We start from the raw sequence: 24573 nt of genomic DNA on the forward strand, positions 1-24573 counted from the left end.
GGAATGATCGTTCAAAAGATGTTCAGTAAATAAAAGATGGTACTTCCAATGGGGAATATCTGCCTTTCTCAGATGACTTAGAGAAAGGTCACATTTGGGGGCTGTAATAAGCCATGGGGGGATGGGCTGACCAGTGGATTCTTCAATGTTATCCAAGAACAGACCCAATTCATCCAATTGTGCTTGGATGAGAATGCCAAAAGGAGCAATGGCAGATCGTCTGTTCTGAAAAAATAAGGCCCACTGAGGAAGGAAAACACATCCCCACATGGGATGCTTTGGTAAAGAACGAAGTCTTGAAGAATATAGTAAAGACAGATGCAAATGGCGAAGGTTCATGAGATTCTATGTATAAGCTTTGAACTGGGTAGGTGCGGAAAGCCCCAGTGCAGAGTCGAAGTCCTTGATGATGAATGGGGTCCAGCATCTTTAAGGCCGAGGGTCTGGCAGAGCCATAGACCACTGATCCATAGTCGAGTTTCGATCGAATAAGAGCACGATATATCTTTAACATAGAACATCAATCTGCACCCCATCTGGCGGTAGAGAGGACACGAAGGATGTTCAGTGCTCTTGTTTATTTGACCTGTAGCTGCTTTAAGTGTGGTATAAAGGTCAGCTTACAGTCAAAGATAAGCCCCAAGAACTTGGTCTCAGGGACCACTGGCAGCGAAACTTCACCGACATGGAGTTCAGGATCAGGGTGAATACCCCGTTGGCAGCAAAAGTGCATGCAAACGGTTTTAGAGAGAGAAAAATTAAAGCCGTTCACCTTTGTCAACTACAGTACATGATTGAGTGCAGTTTGTAGTTGCCGCTCAATATATCTCATGTTCGACGACTGATACGAGATGTGAAAGTTGTCGACATAGAGCCCATTTGCAACAGTGAGAGGGAATTGTTCAGTGATGGCACTTATGTTTATACTGAAAAGTGTGACACTCAAAACACAGCCCTGAGGGACCCCAAGTTCCTGTACAAAAGAACGGGAAAGTGTCGAACCCACATGAACTTGGAATCTCCTGTCCATTAAAAAATTTTTAATAAACATGAGTAAATAGCCACGTAACCCATATATATGGAGGTCTCACAAAATGCCATACCTCTATGTTGTGTCATAAGCCTTCTCAATGTCAAAGAATATTGATACAAGATGTTGGCATTTGAGATAGGCTTCTCTGATTAATGTTTCAAGTCTAATTAGGTGGTCCATGGTGGAGTGTTGTTGTCAGAACCCACTTGGTGGGCGAGAGGAGGTTCTTTGATTCGAGGAAACAAACAAGATGAGCATTAACCATCCTCTATAAGGTCTTACAGAGACAGCTCGACAAAGCAATTGGACGGTAGTTTGAAGGAATCTTGGGATCTTTCCCAGGTTTATAGAAAGGCAAGATAATAGCCTGGCACCAGGCATCAGGAAAACATTCTCCTGCCAGATCCAGTTAAAAAAAAATTAGAAGAATATTAAGAGAAGCAGGAGAGATATAGCGAAACATGTCATAGTGTACATCATCAGGTCCAACAGATGTACCGTCAGACCGATGAAGAGCCATTTTCAGTTCCACCACTGTAAATGGACAATTATAGTCAAAGAGACAGTCAGTTCAAAAGGAAAGAGGTGAACGCTCTGTCCGAGTCTTGATGGCCAAGAAGGTGGAGGAACAAGCAGAAGTGATAGATACCCAGCAAAAGCTTTCATCTAAAGTATCAGCGATGCTCCGGACATCAGCTACCACTTGGCCATCAGAGAGTAAGATCGAGAGGGGGACAGAATTGTAGTGCCCACTGACCTTGGAACTAGTTGTAGAAGATATGCTAGTTGTGAACTTAATCCAAGATTCCTTCTGGTCTTACCCACCTAGCATGTGCACGGACCCGTTGGAAAGCGATGTGGTTCGAAAGTGTGGAATATCTACGGAAAGTATACCAGGCCCATTTTCAAGCCTTCCGTGCCAAGTGGCAAGCAGGATTCCACCACGGACGATAATATCGTGGAAAACGTGTCAAGGTTTTAGGAATACACTGAGTAGCTTCTTGTATAATACAGTCAGTTACTGCTGCCACATATTCGTCTATTGATGGCTGATTCACGATGGCAGGATCAAGTTCTGCAAGAGCAAAGAAAGTGGACCAGTCTGCCTGATCCAGCTTCCACCGGGGCACGTGAGTAGGCTGGCACTGACCATGGCCAGTCTCTCTCAAAAGTATAGGAAAATGATCACTGCTGAGTGGATTATTGTCAACCCTCCATGAAAAATGGGAAAATAATGAAGGGGAGCAAACCAAGAGATTAATAGCGATAAAGGACTGACTAGGTGCATGAAAATAAGTGGAAGAACCAGTATTGAAAAGAAAAAGATTGTGATCAAATAGCATACACTCAACAAAGTGACCCCTCCTATCAATAACAGCACTTCCCCAGAGGGGATGATGTCTAAAGTCCCCCAGGATAAGAAAGGGAGATGGCAACTGTTCAACGACAGCATCAAGGTCTGATTGATCACATGTCTCTCCAGGAGACAGGTAGAGAGAACAAACAGTGATGGTATGACCCAAGGAATCAAGGATGGCTATGGCTTCCAAGGGTGTGTTGAGTGACAAAGACAGGGTGGGCACATGCTGATCAACCAATAGTGCTACTCTTCCATGTACTCATCCATCACACAGCCTAACATTTCTGTACAGAGAAAACTGCCAAATGGTGACTGTATCAGCAGGTTTTAGAAATGTTTCTTTTAAGAAAAGACATACAGGATGGTAGAAAGCAATCAGTGTTTTGATGTAATCTAGATTAGAACGTAAACCTCGACAGTTTCATTGTATCAAGATGGCCATTTTTAATGATGGGTAGGTGAAGTGGCTGGAGAACCCTTCAGTTTATGACCATGTCTTTTTTCCTTACTGTCCTTATTCGGAGGAGGTCTATTGACCTCCATGGATCCTGCCCTGGGTCGATTGGGCAGGTCTTTGTTGTTGGAAGGGGGTTCCAGTGACTCAGGACACGAACGAATGATTGTTTTGCATCGTGGAGTTCGAGATAAATATGTATCAGAAGAAATGCCTGTATTTGAAACCGAAGGATGTAGATATTGAAGTTTATTCGAATGTATGGGAGGAACAGAGATGGGTGTAGAAGTCGATTCATCAACCATTTTAACCATGGAGGTCAAAAGGCTTTTCATTTGTTTTGAAAACGATTCTCTTGAAGGCACAGAGAGATCTGTCTGCATTCCCACTGTAGTTGTGGAACGAAGTGCAGCAGCACATGTCCGAGATAGAGTGGTGGACAGCAATTTCCGAGGCTCAGGATAACTAATGTTATGAGTTGTTTTCAAATGCTGCATCTCTTTTTCCTCCAACCATTTTGGGCAAGAACGAAAGTATGAAGGGTGGGAACCATTGCAGTTGACACAACGCAGGTCTGTTTCACACTCATAGGCATCGTGGTCCTTGCCACCACAACGAGCACATCAGGGAACCACAACATGACGTCTTTGAGTGGCCAAACCTCTGGCATTGGAAAAATTGGAGAGGGTTTGGAATGTACGGCCATACCCTGCAAATCAGATAGCCTGCCTTGATGATGGCAGCTGCACGTGGTGATGTAAATGTCAAAAGATGATATCTGTTGGCAGTGTAAATCCATCTTTGCGAGTGGAGGTGCGTCTCACTGCAGAAACTCCTTGAGTGGAGAGACCAGTGAGAATCTCTGACTCGAGGACGTTCTTCAAATCCCTCTCAACAATAACTCCTTGTGATGAATTCAAGGTAGCATGAGGGGTAACCTCAATAGGTACATCACCAATTGCCTTTGAATTCAAGAGGAGTTCACTGTGTTGGGATGTGGATGTTTCAATCAATATGTCTCCAGATCGAAGCTTCTCTAGTTACTTTGGAGAGCCAGCAAGACCCTCTAGTCACTTCTGAATAAAAAAGGGAGACATTTGCCCCAAAGGTTTTTCTGAAAGATAATGTAATATAAGAAAATGAGGTACAGGTGTTACAATGTTGAAGATTGCTGCTCAGAGTCTTCAAGACGTGGTCATTTACCATAGGAAAAAAGGAAAATTTCGGTACCCACTGACCCCACCCACCATGGAGCCCTACGAGGAATACACTACAATGTCATGCAAGAACATTGCAGCAATGCCAGGGTTTCGTGAGCACTATACCCAAACACCAGCATCAGACATAATGTCCACAACACCCGATGAGAATTTCCAACACTGGTATTTGATTGACTCTAGCCCAAGTGGACCAGCCAAAGGCCCCCCGTCTACAGGAATTCAAGGCCAAAGTGGTGCGTTACAGTTGGACCCCTCAACCGCCAGGACCCTCTCCTCTCCTTCACGTGTCGCCAAGCACGGCAAATATGTGGGTGGATGTTTAAATCCCAGAGGAGGTAAACTGAAAGAACAGAACCTTCCCTAGGAGATCCCCTCATCACGTACAGGAATCCACACCCTGGAGGATTTTGTATTTTAGTGAAGTGCTTTATGTTCAGGTATAGAACTACATATTCTTCAAATACAACAACATTTGTTTTGTTTTTTCATCAATATCCTTTGTACTTAGAGTGTAATGAACTATATATTCTTTAGTGACAGCATTTGTTTTTGTTTTTTTAAAGTGCTTTATATTTAGATATAGTACAAATACTGAACTATATATATATATATTTTTTTAAAAGAGAGACAACAAGATTTGTATTTTTTTTTTACTCCAAAATGAGTTACTCCCACTTTAAGCCTGAGTAAATGTGCTAGAAGAATCAACTTTTGATGTGATGATTTTGTTGGAAAATATTATATATGAGCTTCAGCCTATAACTATGTACAAGGAACAGTCGCCTGTAGCAAACATTATGGAAAAAATGTCCTACTTCGTTAGTGATACTTGGACTTCACATTATTCTCAGCAAATAATTTAAAATATATTAAAATTTAATATATATATATATATATATAGAGAGAGAGAGAGATATAGTACATATATTTTTTAAGAGAGACAACAAGATTTGTATTTTTTTTTACTCCAAAATGAGTTACTTCCACTAAGCCTGAGTAAATGTGCTAGAAGAATCAACTTTGGATGTGATGATTTTGTTGGAAAATATTATATATGAGCTTCACCCTATAACTATGTACAAGGAACAGTAGCCTGTAGCAAACATTATGGAAAAAATGTCCTACTTTGTTAGTGATATTTGGACTTCACATTATTCTCAGCAAATAATTTAAAAAACAATACACATGCAACAAAAGAACACCTTAGAAATACATCAGGTGTGAAAAAACATACACAACTTCTCTACACATGACAAAACTGGCAGCTCTGCCACTTGAAAATGTTTTTATAACACATCTTAACTTTCTGAACTAAATATCTGAGAGAATCAGTATTCAGTAGGCTGATGTAGTATCAATGTTAATTATTTGACAATACTCATACATGTACATGTAGGTATTTTACACAGGATTGATGATAATTTTAACACAATATTTTAGTAACATAATAAGAGTTTTTAGTACCTATATGAGAAGTAGGTAACAGTATTTCAACTACATTTTGGTGCACGTTAATGTTCATGAGATTTTTTATTAAATACTAAAATATACATGGTTGGTTTCAAACACAAAAATATATATTATACTGATCTATTTAAAATACTTAATTTTATAATGTTGCATTGCTGCAGGTATCATTGTCCTTGTAATAACAAACAACCAAATTCAAGTTATGTAGACAATCCTACACTATTACAACATCAGAGATGATGCATCTACACTTATTTCTTATCAGGTGTTCTTTGCCATAGACTACCTGATCTAATAGACTTATTTAACATTACCAGTGTAGGTAAAGAGGAAGCAAAAGTTAATAATTATATATTATCTGAGTACCAACAAACAGTTAACACTGAAAAAAAACTCAATTATGCTTATTCTTTGTCTTTGTGAAGTTTTAAGGTCTTTTTTCTTTTCTAATATTTAACTTTCTATAATTATAAATATTCATGTTTTACCAAAAGTGAGTGATCTGTGATATACACTATCATCTGTCCATGTAACAACTAACACCATTCATTAAATAGAACTTGATAAAAAAATTAATAAATTTCCAAAACAAAATATTTACTCACAGCATCAAAGAATGAATCTCCAATTTCATCAATCACAACAAAATCTGCAGACAACTGAAAGCGTAGAGTTGGGGGTTGAAAATGCTGCTCCTCCTCTTCAGAAAGAGGAACATTTGTTGGTTCTATTTGTTTGTTCTTGCAATGAATAGTATAATCTGAATCTTCTATTTACAAATACAAAATAAAATAATAAACTAAATTTACGTTTACATATTACACATCAAACTTTATTTGATTAAAGTGGAATTATCTAACTTTGTTTTCATTAATTTTTACTTCAAAGAGAGTTATTATCTAAATAGCCAGATTGTAGAAACATCTTGATAATACTGTTTGATTCCAAAAACAAGTATTCACTAACATCTTCTAACACTGCTTCATAACCACTGAATGGAAATATTACAGTAGTTTCTTTTTAAATATCATTAAAAATAAACTAAAGACTGTAAGGAACATTTTATAAAAATCACTAAGCAAATGATATTGAAAAATAAGTTTCCCATGCAATATAAAAGCTACATGATTCAAACACTGACTTTATAATGCAATTAAAACACGTGTTTGTATTGTGCAAGTTTGTCTACATGTGTTAAAGCACATGGAATCACTTTGCTTCTATGATATTTCATGTTTTGAAGGAAAAGTCAAAGTAAATGATAGGTATTATAAGACAGCAAAAATTATGATGTACATTGTAATATGCAGATAAAAGTTAAGAAAGAGTTAAAATATCTGATGTTTGTTGTAATAAAGACCATTTAATATTTTTGTTCTTAGTACCAACTTGGACTACATTTTTGAGGTGTCATTCTATTTAATATTGTTGTTAATATATAGTTAGAAGTGTTACAAAATGGACATACAATGCATCAGAATATTAGTCATTTTAAGAGGAGCTAGCTTTTCAACTCTTTTCAGGAATCACCTTGAAGCTAAAGAACAATGATATACATTCATAATTTGAAGATATCTTTAGAATTGATAGTTATATCCCATTAAAACTGCTAATATTCTGACATGGGTATACACACTTTTTTTATTACTCAATGTTACTTTATTACAGCAAAAAACAGTTTACATATTGTATATAACTATTGTATTGACAAAGACATAACATAAAAAGAGATGTGTTGTGCAAAGTTATTATTAATGTCTAGTATTACTTCAAAGATCTTTAGAACAATACAAATGATTAAACCTCAAAATCCACTACTGAAAAATTTAAGCTTAGTGACACAAGTGCAAGGACTGTTTAAGGCCAAAGAGATTTACTGTTTAGATGAGCTGTGAACCAAAGCAACAGATCAGTTGATTATTGTGGGTAATGAAAGAAATACAAAACTGTTTTTATCAAAATCAATCATATACATAACTGACTGTCTGTGTCTACTACTTCTCTTAAGTCAGGAGTGGAGAGAAGTTACATTAAATGATAGCTGTAAAAGTACCAGGATCCTTATTGGACACCTCCTAAAAAGGTCTTTTACTAGAGAAAGTGCAATTGATGATCACAAAACCTCACTGTTAATAACTGGCAAGCACTAGCCAAAGTAATGGACATTCACTTCCCCAGTACTGGCCTTCCCGTAATTATTCATGGAAGGTACAATCTCAATCGTACAGATATCTCTAATGGGACAAACTACACTGACAATGTGAAATAGTAGAGTAAGGGATAATGGGTTGAATACTTTCCATTATCACTGACACAATGTGGATTTGAGAAATAAACAACTATTGGAAGGCAACACCAGCCACATAGTGGGATCCTGTACAAGAGAAGAAAATGTACTTATTCTTCTCAAAGAAAGTGTGTAGACTGAAAAATAGTTACTGGAGGGAGTCAATATCTTGCAGGAGACAAAACAACCAAATGGGAGATAAACAAGTGCAAAGTCATCGACATGCCTACTTGAAGGGTCTCATCCAATAGTTGTTTAAAATGAGATGCAAGATAGTGACAAAGGTAGAGAATCTAATACAAAAAAATATTAAATAGCCTTATAGTATCAATATTAAGAGAAGAATGAACCAACTGGAATTGGTAAACCTATCCTATAAAGTAAATAGAAGACAAAAAGTCCCTGAATGAAGAGGTGTACCAAAGTAAAAACAAATGATGGAAACCCCCCCCAAACAAAGGATGCAGATGTCAAGCAACACAGAACAACACAAACTGGACATAGAAATCAATCCAGGTCTGAATGAGCACAGATGTGTGAAATTCAAGGGAGTAAAATAGGAGAAAAAGAACAGTAAAGAAGTAATAATCAGTGATGATGAGAAAACCCACTTGTAGAGAGAAATATATATGTAAAAACAGCTAGTTTGGGTTGAGAAAATTTTTTATGTAGAGAAGCGAACAATGTTTCGACCTTCTTCGGTCATCGTCAGGTTCACAAAGAAAGAAAGAGGTAACTGACCAATAGCTCACCATATGTTTGAAGGGGGTTGTGTAATTGAGTGTAGAAATGCAGAGAGCATGCTAAGATGTTTGATTATATTTATTAATATAGGTATAAAAGTGTTCCTTTGAATTGGTTTATTTTCACCTTAAGTTGTTGTATAAGTAAGGCTTCTGTAATTTTGCATTTGTTTATGTTTGTTTTTTTATGTAGTGTTTGGGTGTTTTCTATAGTTATGTTGTGTTTATTTGATTTGCAGTGTTTGAAAATCTTTGAAGGTGACTTTTTGTGTTCTTTGAATCTGGTTTCCATTTTTCTACTTGTTTCTCCAATGTAGAAGTCATGGCAGTTATCACACTGTATTTTATAAATAATGTTGGTGTGGTGTTTGTCAGTGTAGTTTTTACAGAGTATAGACCTTAGTTTTGGCCTGGTTTTTGAATAAATTTGGTATTAACTGGAAAGTCACATTTTGTTACTAGTTTTTGCCAAATGTTGGTTATTTTTCTGCTGATGTTGGGAATATATGGTATGCAGCAGTATATGGTTTCATGATTTTTTAATTCATGGGGTATATTTGCTTTTGTTGGTTGATTTTGCTTTCTGTCTAGGTGTGTGAGTATAATGTTTTCTATGGTTTGTGGAGGAAACTTATTGATGCTGATGAAGTATTGTTTTATTTGGTCTAATTCATCATTAATTTTATCTGGTGAACATAGTTTTATGGCTGTGTTTATTTGGTTTCTTAGTATGTTGAGTTTTTATTTTGTTTCTTGTGCTGAGTCCCAAGGAATGTATAGTCCAGTATTTGTGATTTTTTGGTGGATTTCTGTTTTGAATTGTGTCTTAGTTCTTGTAATTTTGAGGTTAAGAAATGATATTTGATTGCTTTCTTCCTGTTCACATGTGAAGTTAATGTTGGGATGTATAGAGTTAATGTGATTGAAAAAATTAAGTATGTGTTCTGTAGATTTGAATCCCGCAACCGTGTCATCTACATATCTGTACCAATAGAGTGGTGGATGTAATGCTGTGTTGTTTGTTTCAACTTGTGTCATAAAAATATTAGCTAGAACTGATGACACTGGTTTGCCCATTCTTAGTCTATTTGTTTGTATATAGTTTTGGTTGTTGAATATGAAGTTTGTCTTCATCGTGGTGAATTCTATGAGGGTTGGTTACTGGGAATGTCTATTGATGGGTTAGGGTCTCGGATATAGAGTTCTAAGGCTATCTTGCAGGCTTCAGCAGTTGGGACTTCTATAAAGAGGGATATAACATCAAAACTGGCCATTAAGGGTTTATGATCAAGTTGATTAAGATTAGACTTGAGATTAAAAGTCTTTGATGAATGAGCTGGCTGATGTTACACATTTGGAGAATGCCCATACTATGTACTTACCAAGATTGTAATTAAACGATTCATATGTGGACATTATTGTAAGTAAGTATGGTAAAAGAAAGTGTTGGAAGAATTGATGGCATATACATCTGAACAACATTGACCACAGATGAGAAGCTGTCTTCACAGAAAAATGGTATAAAGAACATAAAGCCAAAAGTTGGAAAGCAGCATGAGTTAGAATGTGTTAAACCACATTAAGGTCCCAGTCAGGCATGGCAGTATAACAAGTGGGTCAGTGAAAAAGGAAGGATCTGAATAAAGTGAAAAAGACAATGGAAGAAAAAACCAAGTAGTAATGGGAAAGGCAAAATATTGTTGATAAAGCTACCCAGTAACCAGCAATTGTGGAAACTAACAATTCATGGTTGATCAACCATTGGAATGAGATGAAGGGAAGTTTAGTGTTGAAGGGAGTGACAAAGAAATTGGAAAAAAGTAATACACCACAAGTTCAGAGACCCTGGTACATGACTAGAGCCATGAGAGAGACTCAGCTGTATGGAGCTCAAAACATGTTGAATGGGTACCCTCTCAGTGAATAAGAAACAACCATGGAACTGTCACAGTGGATCTTGACCAACCAATCCAAGAATAAAGGCACAATAGTAAATAAGAAGCTTAGGTACATTGATGTGGAATGAACACTTTTTCAAAGTCTACACATCATCAAGAAATACATTATAGCCCAACACACTTGTTTGAGAAACAAATCCATGGACTGGAATATCAGGCAAGGAAATGAAGTCAAGGTAATCTTGAGTATGAAAAATTGAAATAAAATACCTGTAAAACCATGTCAAGGAAGAGATTAGAAGGATGAGGAGTTTCTTCTAGTAATAAAGCTGTCCCTTGATAGGGAAAATAGCCAGTTAAAATCATTTTTGTCCTGACTGTGTTCATGCTGGTGAGAAGAAATGTCAACTGATCAAGTAGAAGGAATCCCAATGCGCATGAAGAAATCCACATCAAATTGAACAATGACTGTCACATTCTCCAAGACACTGAGCCTCCAGTAGCCACAGGTTCTGTGTTAGGAACATCATTACTGTCATAGGTCAAGTGAAAATTACTGTGACACGAGAATTCATAATGGTAGGTAATCATCAAACGTTTTTTCATTTTTAAGTGAAATTGAAGAATCGATGCTGGTTGTGCAAAACATGAACACTACACCACTTAAGTCTGAAAAAAATTTAATTCAGTCACAAGTTATTACAAATTTCCAGTAACTGATTAACAATTCTGGAACACATTCATTTTAAACAATGCTCAGGAAAATGATGAACTTAACACCAGAGCTTAGGTAGAGCTATTGTGAAGAAAGTCATGTTACTCTCCTACTGGTGGAAGACAATTGTTTCATGATGATGACATCATACATGCACTAGTGCAGTGGACATGAAATACGTTTTTATGCAAGGTAACTTAAGGCCAGTGGCATGCAAATCTCACATGCAGATGCATGAAGTGTTCAAACTATTCTATGCGCTGGAAGTGAGGCATTTAATTTGCTTTCTTGTTTTTTATTTAGAAACTTTTTTGTCTGGTCTTATTACTTATATCTACAAGCAGAATAACGTAAGATGAAAAAGAACAACATTAATAATGGGTTTTGATTATTCCATCACACTGTTCAGGTTGCTTAAGTCCAACAAGCAATCTGTAGATGATTAATACAGCTGTGCTGCCAGTAATATCAGATGTGTTTTGGTATTAAAAACAAATGTAAGTTTACAAATTAAAATTTATGTGATATGGAAATAAGGAGGCTTTAAAATAAATCTTTGTGATGAACTTTTGCAGTGTATTACAAATAATTTAGGCAATAAATTCTATGAGTTTGTTTTGTTAATACAATTATATAATAACAAAATTTCAAAAATTCATGAGATCTGATTATTGTTAGTGGAATACATGTAGTGATGAAAATTGGCTACAAACAGAGTACTGTACAAACCTGGCCCCGTAAGGAAATGATATGTTATCATTGAAGACTTGCAACAGACTTTTAGGACATTTTGTAGTTCTATGTTGTGCTAGAAAACTTTAGCAGATACACATTTCTTTAAAGAGTAAAAGTCAAAAGTAAAGTGCTGTATTTGTATTGTAAACAGTACGCATGTAAACTGTACTGAAAAATGAATGATGGATGTAAGTAAGCAATGCAACTTCTACATCTAGAGAATAAAGTGACTAAAAGAGAGAGAAAAACTTTTCATAGTGTCACTGTGCCATTAAAACTTCTTACTGTTATGCAACTAAATCTGACAAAAGATTAATTTGTTTAAAAGATTACATATGACTGAGATATGCTTTGAAATAATTATTTTCACAGCTTACAATGTAATCTATAACACCAATACTAACACAATGTAAAGAAATCTCCAACTGATAACTGAATGTTAATAAGCAACACATAATAAAAACTTACAGTAAAACCTTATTACATAGCTAGTAGAAATGTGATACACTACACCTAATGCACCTTCCTTATCATATTAGGATCCAAAATTTCACCTTTTCCATCTGCTTTCCTGACAGCTTCCTCTAGAACATCATCATCAGTTATACCACAATTTATCAAAAAGTTTAGTTGTCCAAGGTGTCTTGTTTTGATTCCACAATTTTTCTCATAATCCTTAAAGTGTTTATGAGACTTCACATCTACTCTAAAAATATTCATGAAAAAATAAACTTCAAACACATCATACTGCATTAAGAAAGATTTCATTTAATTAAAGCCATTAGTTCATTAATATGACTAGATCCACAATGAAATGTTTTGTATAGAACTGTAACAATTACAAAGAATAATTAACAACAGCTAAATTCAAATTACAGATATTAAAAATATATCTTTAGATAGTTATGAAGGAAGATTGCAACAAATTAATGACATGTTACAACCAATAATATATTTTGAATTCACACATTTGTTTAAGGAACAATAACTAACAACACTTTATGTTCTGTGCTTCTTGTGTGCCTGAAATTTAATGTTGTTTCTAAGCAATAGTAGCATGTGTGTGTATTTATATATATAAACAAAAATAAAACAAAAAACAAAATTTATCTGTTGTTCATATAAGTAATTTCACCATTAAAGTTTTACCCAAAACACCAGTGGCTGTAAATGATGAATACAGTTTTAGAATGGAGCTTAGTGGGTTCAAGCATGTATATATGCTCTAAATATTTATATTGTACTTTCAAATCACAAACCAAACTTATAAGAAACGGCCTGATCTGATGAATAGTAGAAGAGTACAATGTCAATGTGTTAATGCTATTTTTGCTGCTTTTTAAATTTTTTTTATGAGATTACCTTTTAACATTTTCACTATATTGTTTATAAAATATATATAAAACAGTAGCTTACTGGACAAATTATCAGTAAAAGCAAAGATCATAGTCATGGTGGGGTTTGTTTTCCATTGTGCTTGTGATTTTATTATACTTCTGATTCCAATATTTTACTGATGTACTGTTCTAGGTAACCATTATGTACAAGTGTTTGGGTTGAAATACCTTTAGAATTGTTTGTTAAATAATTAATAGTCTTCTATAATTTGCTCATATTAACAAATCCTTGGGTGGTCATAATTATGAAAATGAAGTATACCAAAATAAAAGTTTTCTTTTTAAATGAGATGGTGCAAATGGAATACACATACTATATTGTTTTCATATCATTAAGTTCTAATACTGAAAAATATTTCATCAAATAAAACTTATTCTGAATAATTGAAAGGTGAAAAGTTTGAATAACTTTGAGCCTAAAATTTGAGATTCCAAAAATACCAATGATATTCTCATTAATCATTTTTTTACACCATGCCTCTGAGATATTACAATTATTAAATAATTATACAATGGAAAAATTAAAAGCATCAAATCTATTCCACAAAGTTTTAAATCTAATAAAATGTGTTTAATTTCATGTAATTACATTATTATTTTGTTTGGTAAAATAATGTTGATATTTGAATGAAAGTGTATACTAGTTTTGGAAAAACAACCTAATCTTTGCTAGAGTCTACACACTCATTTGTAACCATAATGAATAAAAGTCACACACACGCATATTATGTATTTGTATGGAGTGAGTGTACAAGTACCAACTATCTCACCTACAGCTATAGAATACTATTAACCTTTTCACTACTTATCCAAAGAGAAGTTTATATAAGTATTCCTAATACTACTATTTTATGACAAAAGTGATAATAAAATTAGCTTTTCTTTCTTAAGATTTGACAACAGCCAATCATGAAAACGTAAAGAAGATACAGTAAGAACACAGCAGAGGGAATAAATCAATAAGAGAAAGAATGAAACAGTGTAACAAAGCTAGAAAAATTTCCAAGCAAAAATTACAACAAAAAATAGAAAGGAAGAAGGTGCATAAGAAAACAAGCACAAAGAATACCACTCATAAAAAACACTTCTGTGGCTCATGTCCTCTGGAACATGACATCCATAAAACTAAATAAAGCCTGTAAAAAAAACTCAGTTTTCTTAGTTATCGTTACAACCATTTCTCAAGTCTGATGAAAAAAAACAACAAAATATTAATTGGTAATTTCATATCTATATCAAATAAATATCACGGACAGATGGAAATACTGGAGAAGACAAACACTGATTAGTAAATGAATACAGTCACAACAAGGCCACTGATGAGGATTGCTTCTTTGCATTTAAGTGTGACTATCAAAATAAGACTAAAAAAGTACATCAAAAGACCACAGAGGGAAAGGAGGGAAGGTTTACAGAGTGAATGGCCTAAAATAATAGTTCATTGTACAGCCAAATAAAAAAATTATTACAGTTGTAAAAATCATTATAATTTTAAGATTATATGTGTTGCAACTTTCATCTCACAGAGATATGAGATCAGTTCTCTCCTAAAGCTAAATCCACATTTTTATTTTCAATCACATTATTTACTCTCTCATTGTTTTGTATGTTTGCCACATTAAGTTATAATGTCCAAACTTATTTTTGATCACCTTATACTTTTATTTTATTTATCTGTGATGGAAAAACTGGTACAACAGTGTTTGGTTTAATTTATCTTCATCCATCAGTATCTTACTTTTTGTATTATTAATTCAAACTCATTACAGGTTTCCTAATCACTTGTAAACTATTTTCAGTCTGATCTTTAAAATTGTTTTAATATCATTGTTCATACAATAAAGTAAAATGCAGACCTCTACTTTTATCAAATACATATGTTCTATATAAATATATATGTATTCAATGACTTACTCAGGAATTTGAAGATGTTTCTTTAAAATCTTCCCTTTTTTCTGCTGTTCTGATAATACTAAACCTAAAATAAGGAAAAAGAAATTTTAATCATAATGACAAGAACCATTATGAAGTTCACAGAATCAATGGAGCCACATAAGTAACATTTTGACATATTTTGGCAATCAGTAGTTTTATTGACAATTTATATGGAAGAAAAACTGGGGATACATTGTTCATTCTAGAAAGCACATTTGGGTAAGATGAAAGGAAAAACAAAGGAAGTTTTGTTGAACTCCAAAAATCAGTTAAGACAGTGACAGGAAAGGTGTAATAAAACAGTAATTTATAACTGAGAGAAGTTTTAGCTTGTTACTTTTTGGAAATTTATTTGGATATGAAAGTTAACACTTTCCTAAACTAAAAATGTATTTCCAAAAATACCTCTGCTGACAATATAGCCATTTCTCGATGTCCAGAGTTTCCACTCTTTGCCAATCTAATCACTGAAAAAGCTTATTCTAATCATTTACACCCCTGTCAAATGCCCTAAACATATTCTAATTTGCAAAATTCTCCACCAATTTTTATGGATTCAGTGCACCCTCTATCTAGGTACTGTATATAAGTACTTCATTCACACAATGTAATCACTTTTTCAAGACATAAACCACCTTTTAATGGGGAGACAGGGTGGGAGAGTGTCAGCAGAGGTATGTTATTAGACATACATTTTCAGTTTAGGAAAATTTAGTTTCCAAAACATACCTCCTCTGACAATATACTTAGAATCCCACATTAAGAAAGTAAAGGGGCCAGTGAAGGCATAATCCATATTGAAAGCATTTGCATAGAACAGGAGTGTACCAAAATAAAAATGGTAAAAGAGTGGTCAGACTGCCCTACATCCAGAACAGGTATGTTTTTCACCTGGCACTTAGTTCCTATGTCAGAGGTGGTATAAAATATGAATTATCGTCAGTATAGGTTACGTTCAACCAAACAGTCAAGGTTCCACAACTCAAGATTGGAATTAAGAGGTTGTGGTTCCAATATCCCATGTTGGTAGGTAGAGCTATTAGACCTCAATATATATATGTATGTATGTATGTATGTATGTACTCTGATTGAAGCCCAACCTGTGGCCATAGTAATGTGTTTTGCATCCTTGAAATCACAGATGTAAACCTATCCAATCCTGACTGAATGCATCTATTGCCAATGCTTAATTGACAATTAAGATGAAAACCACTCCATTTGGAAATTCCAATAAGTTGAAAAGACAATGATCATTGGAGGCCCAAATTGAGAACAAATTCACTGAAAAACCTTGTGATGAAGCATCCATTCTATTAGAAGAATCTGATTTGGTTGAGACAAGTGACCTGGAATTACATTTATCACTCCTAGAACATGGCATTCTAAAAGACTATGATGGTAATGAGACCAGTAGAGAAGATTCAAGGTAACAAAAAACAAAATTCTTGAGATTGTGTACCTGTTTGATTAGAAATCTAACATACAACCATGAAACTGCTGGAATGTATCATGAAAATTTTTCTCTTCAAAAGAGACAAACCTTTATTCATTGCTGGACATACTGCAAGAAGTTCAAGGACAATGGAACTCTTGACCTTAAAGATAAGGAAGAGGTACTTTAACAGTAATATTGCTCCGATCCAACCATCAGTCACAATAACAATGCTGTTCCTGAGTAATGAGACAGGATATCCAAAGGATCAGAATGCATGATCCATTGGTTTCACAGTGACCACTCCTCATATGTGCTTGTTCCAAAGAAAAGAGAGGTTCAAGGGATGCCCACATCCCTGAGAGAGAACCATTCATACAGTAGAAAAAAACAAAAATAAAAGTCTGACAGCTTTTTCCATGGCTTGAAGCCTGAGAAAAATTGGCTGGCCATGACTTAAGTGAGTATTGAAAAACATACCCAAATGGACAAGATATTACATTAATGGCAAAATAAATTTCTACAATCTGATAGACAAGCCTTCTTTTGTGGATTCTGGAAGGAGAATCTGAGAATGTTGTTCTGTTAACTGACTGAATGGAGTTAGAAGGAACCAGCTGTCAATATACTGAATATGTGTCATACAACTGTAGAATATAGGTGATGAGAAAGAGCTTGAATAACTCTACAGAAGAAAGGCACAAGGTACTGATGCAAGATTAAAAGGAAGATCCCTGAACTGTAGCACTTGATTCTTGAACAAAAACCAGACAAACCTCCAGGAATATGCTGCTAAAGGAATATGGATATATGCATTGGTAGCATTGATCTTGATCATCCAAAGCCTTGGTGCAAAATGCCTTTGTAGGATGAGAAAAGATTTCATAGGGAAGCAAGAAAGATATAAAAGGTGGCTGAGTCAAGATAGATCAATGATTGGATGCCAGTCTCACAACATATTGGGCACTATGAATAAAGAGGAACAAAATTCAAGAAGAATAGGATTGATCATCTCCACTGCCTTTTTGTCTAACAACTCTCTTATGGCCTGGGAACAGAGTTCCTCTTACTATGAATTTGTTGTAAGTGAAAAGGCAACAAGGTTAAGCAGACTCTGGTGGAGTTGATGTAAATTGAATTACCAGTCCTGATGTCAAAACCTGGAGTACCCATAGATCCCTTATGAAAAAGCTAAAAATGTCCAGGAAGTGATGTACTCATGCACTACCTGCCCCCCCCCCTTTCCCGAGACACTCACCAACTCTGTTGTCAATGTACAGCCGTACCCTGCAAATTAGATAACCCGACTTGATGGTGGCAGGTGCACGTGGTGATGTAAATGTCAAAACAAGAATATTTGTCGGCAGTGTAAATCCATCTTTGCGAGTGGAGGTGCGTCTCACTGCAGAAACTCCTTATATGGAGAGACCAGCGAGAATCTCTAACTCAGGGACGTTCTTCAAATCCCTCTCAACAACAACTCCTTGTGATGAATTCAAGGTAGCATGAGGAGTAACTTCGATAGGTATATTCCCAATTGCCTTTGAATTCAAGAGGAGTTCACTGTGTTGGGATGTGGATATTTCAACCAATATGTCTCCAGATTGAAGCTTTTTTACTGACATTGGAGAGTCAGCAAGACCCTCTAGTCCCTTCTGAATAAAAAAGGAGGACATCTGCCCTAAAGGTTTTTCTGAAAGTGAATGTAATATATGAAAATGAGGTACGTGTGTTACAGATGTTGAAGACTGCTGCTCAGAGTCTTTAAGATGCGGTTGTTTACTTATTGACTGTTTTTTCATTATTTAAATTTTTTGTAAGAGGATCCATAGGAAAAAAGGAAAATTTCAGTACCCACTGACCCCACCCACCATGGAGCCCTACGAGGGGACACACTACAATGTCATACAAGGACATTGCAGCAATGCCAAGGTTTTGTGAGCACTTTACCCAAACACCAGCAACAGACACAATGTCCACAACACCCGTTCAGAACTTCCAACACTGGTACTTAGTTGACTCTAGCCCAAGTGGGCCAGCCGACTGACCCAAGGGGGCCACCCAAAGGCCGCCCATCTACAGGAATTCAAGGCCAAAGTGGTGTGTTAGGGTTGGACCCCTCAACCACCAGTATCCTCTCCTCCCCTTCATGTGTCGCCACGTAAGGCAAACATGTGGGTGGACGTTTAGATCCCAGAGGAGGTAAACTAAAAGAACAGAACCTTCCCTGGAAGGTCCCCTCACCACGTACAGGAATCCACACCGAGGGGGGGAGTGAGAAAGGCAATGAATGTGATGAAATGTGAGGAAACATGCAAGCATCAATATCAAGTAAAAAATAAACAAACCAAAGGAAGTTGGTGGGCCCATCCAGTACAAGTAAAAAAAATGAGAAGCCCCAAAGTGAAAACAAACTATACAGCCTAAATGGGATACAAAAGATGTTCCAGGTTCAAATAATCATAGAAGTGAGAAATTAAAAGGAGGAAGACTAGAAAAAAGAATGGTCACCTTTCCAAGCAACTGAAATCTTAGATAAAAAGGTCCAAGTAGTACACAGGAGTACATTCAGTGAAAGAAATTGCAAGATACATGTACATCCAAAAAATGGCAACCATAGGCAAGAAGTAGAGATATATGATTTCAGAGAAATACTGTGTAAGAAACATAAAGACAATGACTCCAACAGAGCAGTGTAAAAGAGTTTGAAACCACATTAAGGTCCCAGAGTAGAAGAGAGGATTATTGAAAATAAAGAACATTAATGAAATGGAGAGGACTGAGAAAGAAAAAATATGCCAGTAATGGTAAAGGCCCAATAATAGAAACTGACAATCCATGGTCAAACAACCATAAGAGAGAGCTGAAAAATGGGCCACAAGCTTTACATCTGAGCATGTGTATGAGCACATAAAACTACATTAATGTGTAATGTGTCACTTAGGCATAGGAATAGGGAAAGGGGGTCACTGAAGAAAAAAGGATCTGAACAAAGTAGAGAGAATATGTGCAGAAAAGACATGGAAGCAATGTTTAAACACTGAAGGACAAGAGGAATAGGATAATGAGAAGGCTATACAATCAGAAAGCCCTACCCTATGGGTGACAGACTGGACAAGTCCAACAAGTGAAGATGAAGGGTTGACACCCTGAGTGAGAGAAAGCTGTATGGTTGGAATAAGAAAGAGCAGGAGCAGGGTAGAAGAAGAGAAGGCCAATTGATGATGCAGGGGAAGCCAAGGTTATGCTAGCCAAAAAAGCATCAACAACAGGACTTGAAATCACAGTGAGGACACAAGGTATAAGACAAATAGGAGGACAAACTTACAGAAAAAGATGAGTTCAGTAACGGGTGAGAACAAATTCCACCAATGCAAAATGATGAGAAACTGGAGACCAGAAGAGAAGTTTATATTGAGAAGAGTGACAAAGACACCAATGAGAGAGACACCCAACTGATAAACCTGGAGTTGGAAAAATACTGTTAGAATTCTGTTAGATGAAGAGAAGTGATCAATCACTAACTTCAGAGCTTCTGCTGCATTAAAAGCTGAGACAAACCAGATGGGAATGAGCCCAAAATACAGGTCCCAAAACACAAAAACACAGCATACTGCTTCCCCCTTTGACAATTGATATATGAAGAAGCTGTGGAATTTTCAGAGTGGATCAAGACCACCCAATCCATGAGATATTGAAAAAAATGGGGACATGCCCAATAGATGGCAAAATGTCAAGTAGGTTGATATGGAGTGAATAGCCCTCTGGAGTCCACACACACCCAAAGTCACTGTCATTCAGACACACACCAGCCTAACAGAAAAGCATCTGTGAGGAGATGGAGATCTCCACTGTGGTATTTGGAACAGTCAAGCCTCTACAACAAAAGGGGAGGTGCAAAGTCAAGGATAACAAATCCCAAGAATGGTCCACTGGTCTCCCACTGCATGGTTTAAGGAAAGACAAAGTTTCCAAAAGTCATAGAACCTCATATGCAGAGAGCTAGAGTGAAGAGTAAATCTTGGTGACAAGCCATTCCATTGCTCATTGAAAGTGATGAAGACTGAGCATGATGGAGGTGAGAGGTGAAGAGCAATTCCAGAGGCACCAAGTATTAGATAAGTGTGAGAAAATACTTGAGTGTTTGACATGTCAGCTCAGCTGAGTAGCCTCCCACCAAAGGAGTCCTACCAAGAATGGGAAGGGAGATGCCTATTATCCAAGTAATAACAAAACCTCAGCCTCAATCCATGAACATGGTGGACATGTGCCCCCAAGACTTGATTGAAAACAAATATCTGAAGGGCAGGGTGATCAGTGTGTGGAAAAAAACAAAACAACCAATTCAATTACCTTACTTATCCAAGACCAGATGAAAAGAGATACCAAGAAAAAACAGAAACTTTCCATATGGAAATGAGGGGTGATAAGAAACTGATTGAGAGACAGGTTGATAACTAGATGCCATACCCCTGTCTTGTTGGGGGTTATAAAGAATCAGGAGTATTACCTAGGTAGGAAAGATTAAGTTCTTGATGGTCTTTTTTTGGCTGAGAGATCCAAGACCACATTCTTGAAACATTGAAGACAAACAGAATGGGAAGAAGGGAAAATAAAAACAGCAAAAGAAGAGAAGAAAAATTGAAGTGGAGAGATAAACTTTGGGTGAGAACCTAAATAACCCAACTCTTAGCCAAAAACTGGCAAAGAGAGACAGACAGACTCCCACTCGGCTAGATCTCACAGTATCATTACCAATGAGACAAGGAAAGACCTAGATGTCAGAAAGTAGATTATGTGAAGGGAAGATGTGAATTAAGCAAGCCCAAGAACAGAAACAGAAGAGTGAGGTTGAGAGAGATGAGAAAACAAAGCAGACAATGCGAAATAATGCCAGAGCAAAGAAAAGGAGCCTGATGAAGATCATGGAGGTAAGAGTGTGGGAGACATACATTACATAGGAGAGCATCCCATCTTAGCAGTAGAAGAACCATATAATGAAAGACAGAGCACTAGTAGTAGTAGTAGTAGTTGATGTCGTGAAAGGAACAAAATAAACCTCTCTGAAAACTCTTCCAAAGCATGATTAAGTGCCTCAAAAATAAGGTGAAATTTGAGAGGTAATGCATGAGGGTTGTAAGAAAGAGATAAAGGCTTGGCACTAGAAAGGTGTAATACAAATTAAAAGGGTAAAAAAGGTTGAATTACTGGGAATTAAGACATGGCTGTAAGCTAGGAAATAATAATTAAGCAAACAAGGACAAAGCATATGAATACAAGTATGCAGTTGGTCAAAAAAGGAGTTCCTGTGGACCCTAATACCAGACAAAGGAGTGAAGAAAAAGTAATTTTGAAATGAGTTTTGTGTTGTAAAGCAAGGGAAGAATTTAAAATCACAGACAAAAGAGAAAGAAAAATACATATATACAAAATAATGTCACAAAAAAGATTAGAAAGATGATGATGTTCCTCCACAGACAAAGCTGTACCAAGAGTAAACTCTAGTGAGGAAATGTCTGGTCAAAATTATAATCCTGGCCATATTCACATTAAGAACAAGGAAGATCAGCTGAATGGATGTGAGAAATTTAAAAAGACTCAGCAACCTATGGCATAAAACAAATGAGTACAAATGCTGTTGTAACTAGAAGATAATAGTTTGCTCTTCTTATTTATTTATTATTCTATGTTTTAAGAAAAATAAGTAAGAATGTAAATGTTAATAGTAATAATCTATATACATACATAATTTATAATAACTGAAATGCGACTGTATTTTACGAAATACTAGTCTATTAAAACAGTCAAAACTAGTCACTTTGTAAAAACTAAAGGTGTCTTATATTCTTGGATACAGTAACACGAGTGCTCGTGTGGCAAATAAATACAACTTCTTTAATATTAGCTATGCATGACTAAAAAGTCAATATAATAACAAATATATATACATATATAAATGTATAATGTCATGAGATTTAAGTTATATAGAATAAACATTTGTGTTTTTGTGTTATAATCTACAGTCATTCTAGAATGAAAAACAGCATAATTTACACTTATTTCCAAAATTTTATGGCGGTTACATGGTCAGTCAAATTGATAGATCCAATAATAGTTAAGATAGAGAAAATAACAGATAAAATATAAAATTTTGGAGAAAACAAACATTCAAAATGTATTTAGGTTTTAGAGACTACACAAATAATATTTCAGATTTTTGGGATGAAGAATAGTTTTTAATTATAACACGAAAAATCACTTCATACTTAAGACTAGTAACAAAAGAAACTCGATATTTTCACAAACAAGTCCTTAGTCAAAATACCTTCTTAAAAAGTCTGATTTTTTGCTGTACAAAAGACTTGTAATCTTTACTAAAAGTCTATTAAATTTTGTGAAGGTACACGTGCTGCATGAATAGTTAAATGTATAAATACTTAACTTGTGCATATTTTACCAAGAAGATCAAGAAAGGGTTAAACAGTGAAGAAACAACAACTTGGTATAACATAAACATTCTTTATATTAAACCATTTTATTTTATTAATTTATTGTATTACTAATTACAAAACAGCATTTGTAAGATTGAATATTATAATACTTTTCACAACTGCTGTCCTACAAACTTGAACTACTAAATAAAAAAGTGCTTATCTTTTATATACTATACAATGATAGTTACTTTTTTTTATGCTCATAAATTATTAAAACATTTCAAAAGCTAAGAATATTCATGTAAACTAAACTTATTTTTCACACACATATTTGTGGCTTTTGAAATGTTTTGATAATCTTGAGCATATTTTTCTTATTCAGAATAAAAGTAGTAGTAAATGATTGTTATATGTCGAAAAGACTTTCATAATACAGCTGCTAACATAACACATGTAACACAAATTCTGTTCCTGGATAGTATATCTTATTTCTTAATTGCTTATGTGGTAAAAGTACAAAAAATGGCCATTATTCCCTTCAATCTTTGCTTTTGTAACCTGGATAATGAAATTAGAAATTAAATTATTTTCTATATAAAAATGGGCTAATTTGTACATTTTCTTTTACATAAGATCTGAATAAAACAACATATGAATCAAGATTTGCATGTATTAATATTAAAATTATAAAAAAATGAACAAAAATGTTTAAAAGTTTTTCGAGATTTGTGACAGTAAATCACTTTCATGTATCATCCTCTAAATATAGTCTCCCATCACGTTTTCATTATATGCTCCCAGGTCACAAAAGTAAAGTTTGAAGAGAAAAATAGGTCTTTTCCATTTCCTTTAGGCATAAGCAATTGGGAAATAATACTTTCTACCCAGGAACAAGAAAAAGTAAGAATTTTGTTACATAGTGTAATATATCAAACACATACAAATGTACTGCACTTTTGGTTAACATTTGAATATCTTATATTTTACAATTTTTTTTTACTTATAAAATATTTTACATCAAAGGCAGATCATGAACTAAAAAGACATTCTCAATTATTTTCTTTAATTACCAGTGATCATAACATGTTCCATGCCTTTGGATTATTGTAATAGTGATAACAAAGTTTACTTACACTCTTTAATCTCATGTTCATAAAAATGATGAAGACCATGAAGTGGCTTGTTGGTGTCACAGGAAAATACTGTTGATAGCAAGAAGAAACCATATTTAAAAAAAACAACAAATGTACAATGCATAGATAATTAAAATCAAGTAAAAACTGCATATCAAGTAGTGTGCATGTACTAAACCACCAATAATTATATCAAATAAATTAATTATAAAAATCACTAAACAGTTAATATATTTTGGTTTATACAAAATGACTCCTAAAAAGATCTCGTACAAGACACCAATTTTCCTAACTCACCATTCATGTTTCTATGATTTACATGTTATC

At 35.1% G+C, this 24573-nt stretch overlaps 1 protein-coding gene across 2 annotated transcripts in view; it reads right to left on the minus strand.

Moving 5' to 3' along the window:
- Positions 1 to 24573, minus strand: part of LOC143237031 (uncharacterized) — a 62908-nt gene that overhangs the window by 31466 nt on the left and 6869 nt on the right. For both annotated transcript variants that reach the window (XM_076475866.1, XM_076475865.1), the window contains exons 2-5: positions 24247 to 24315; positions 15227 to 15290; positions 12470 to 12621; positions 6143 to 6306 (exon numbers count right to left, since the gene is read on the minus strand). In XM_076475866.1, coding sequence (XP_076331981.1) covers positions 6143 to 6306; positions 12470 to 12621; positions 15227 to 15290; positions 24247 to 24315 — 449 coding nt within the window. The remainder of the gene's footprint in view (positions 1 to 6142; positions 6307 to 12469; positions 12622 to 15226; positions 15291 to 24246; positions 24316 to 24573) is intronic.

Source organism: Tachypleus tridentatus, chromosome 13, assembly GCF_004210375.1.
Source record: "Tachypleus tridentatus isolate NWPU-2018 chromosome 13, ASM421037v1, whole genome shotgun sequence".
NCBI lineage: Eukaryota > Metazoa > Arthropoda > Merostomata > Xiphosura > Limulidae > Tachypleus > Tachypleus tridentatus.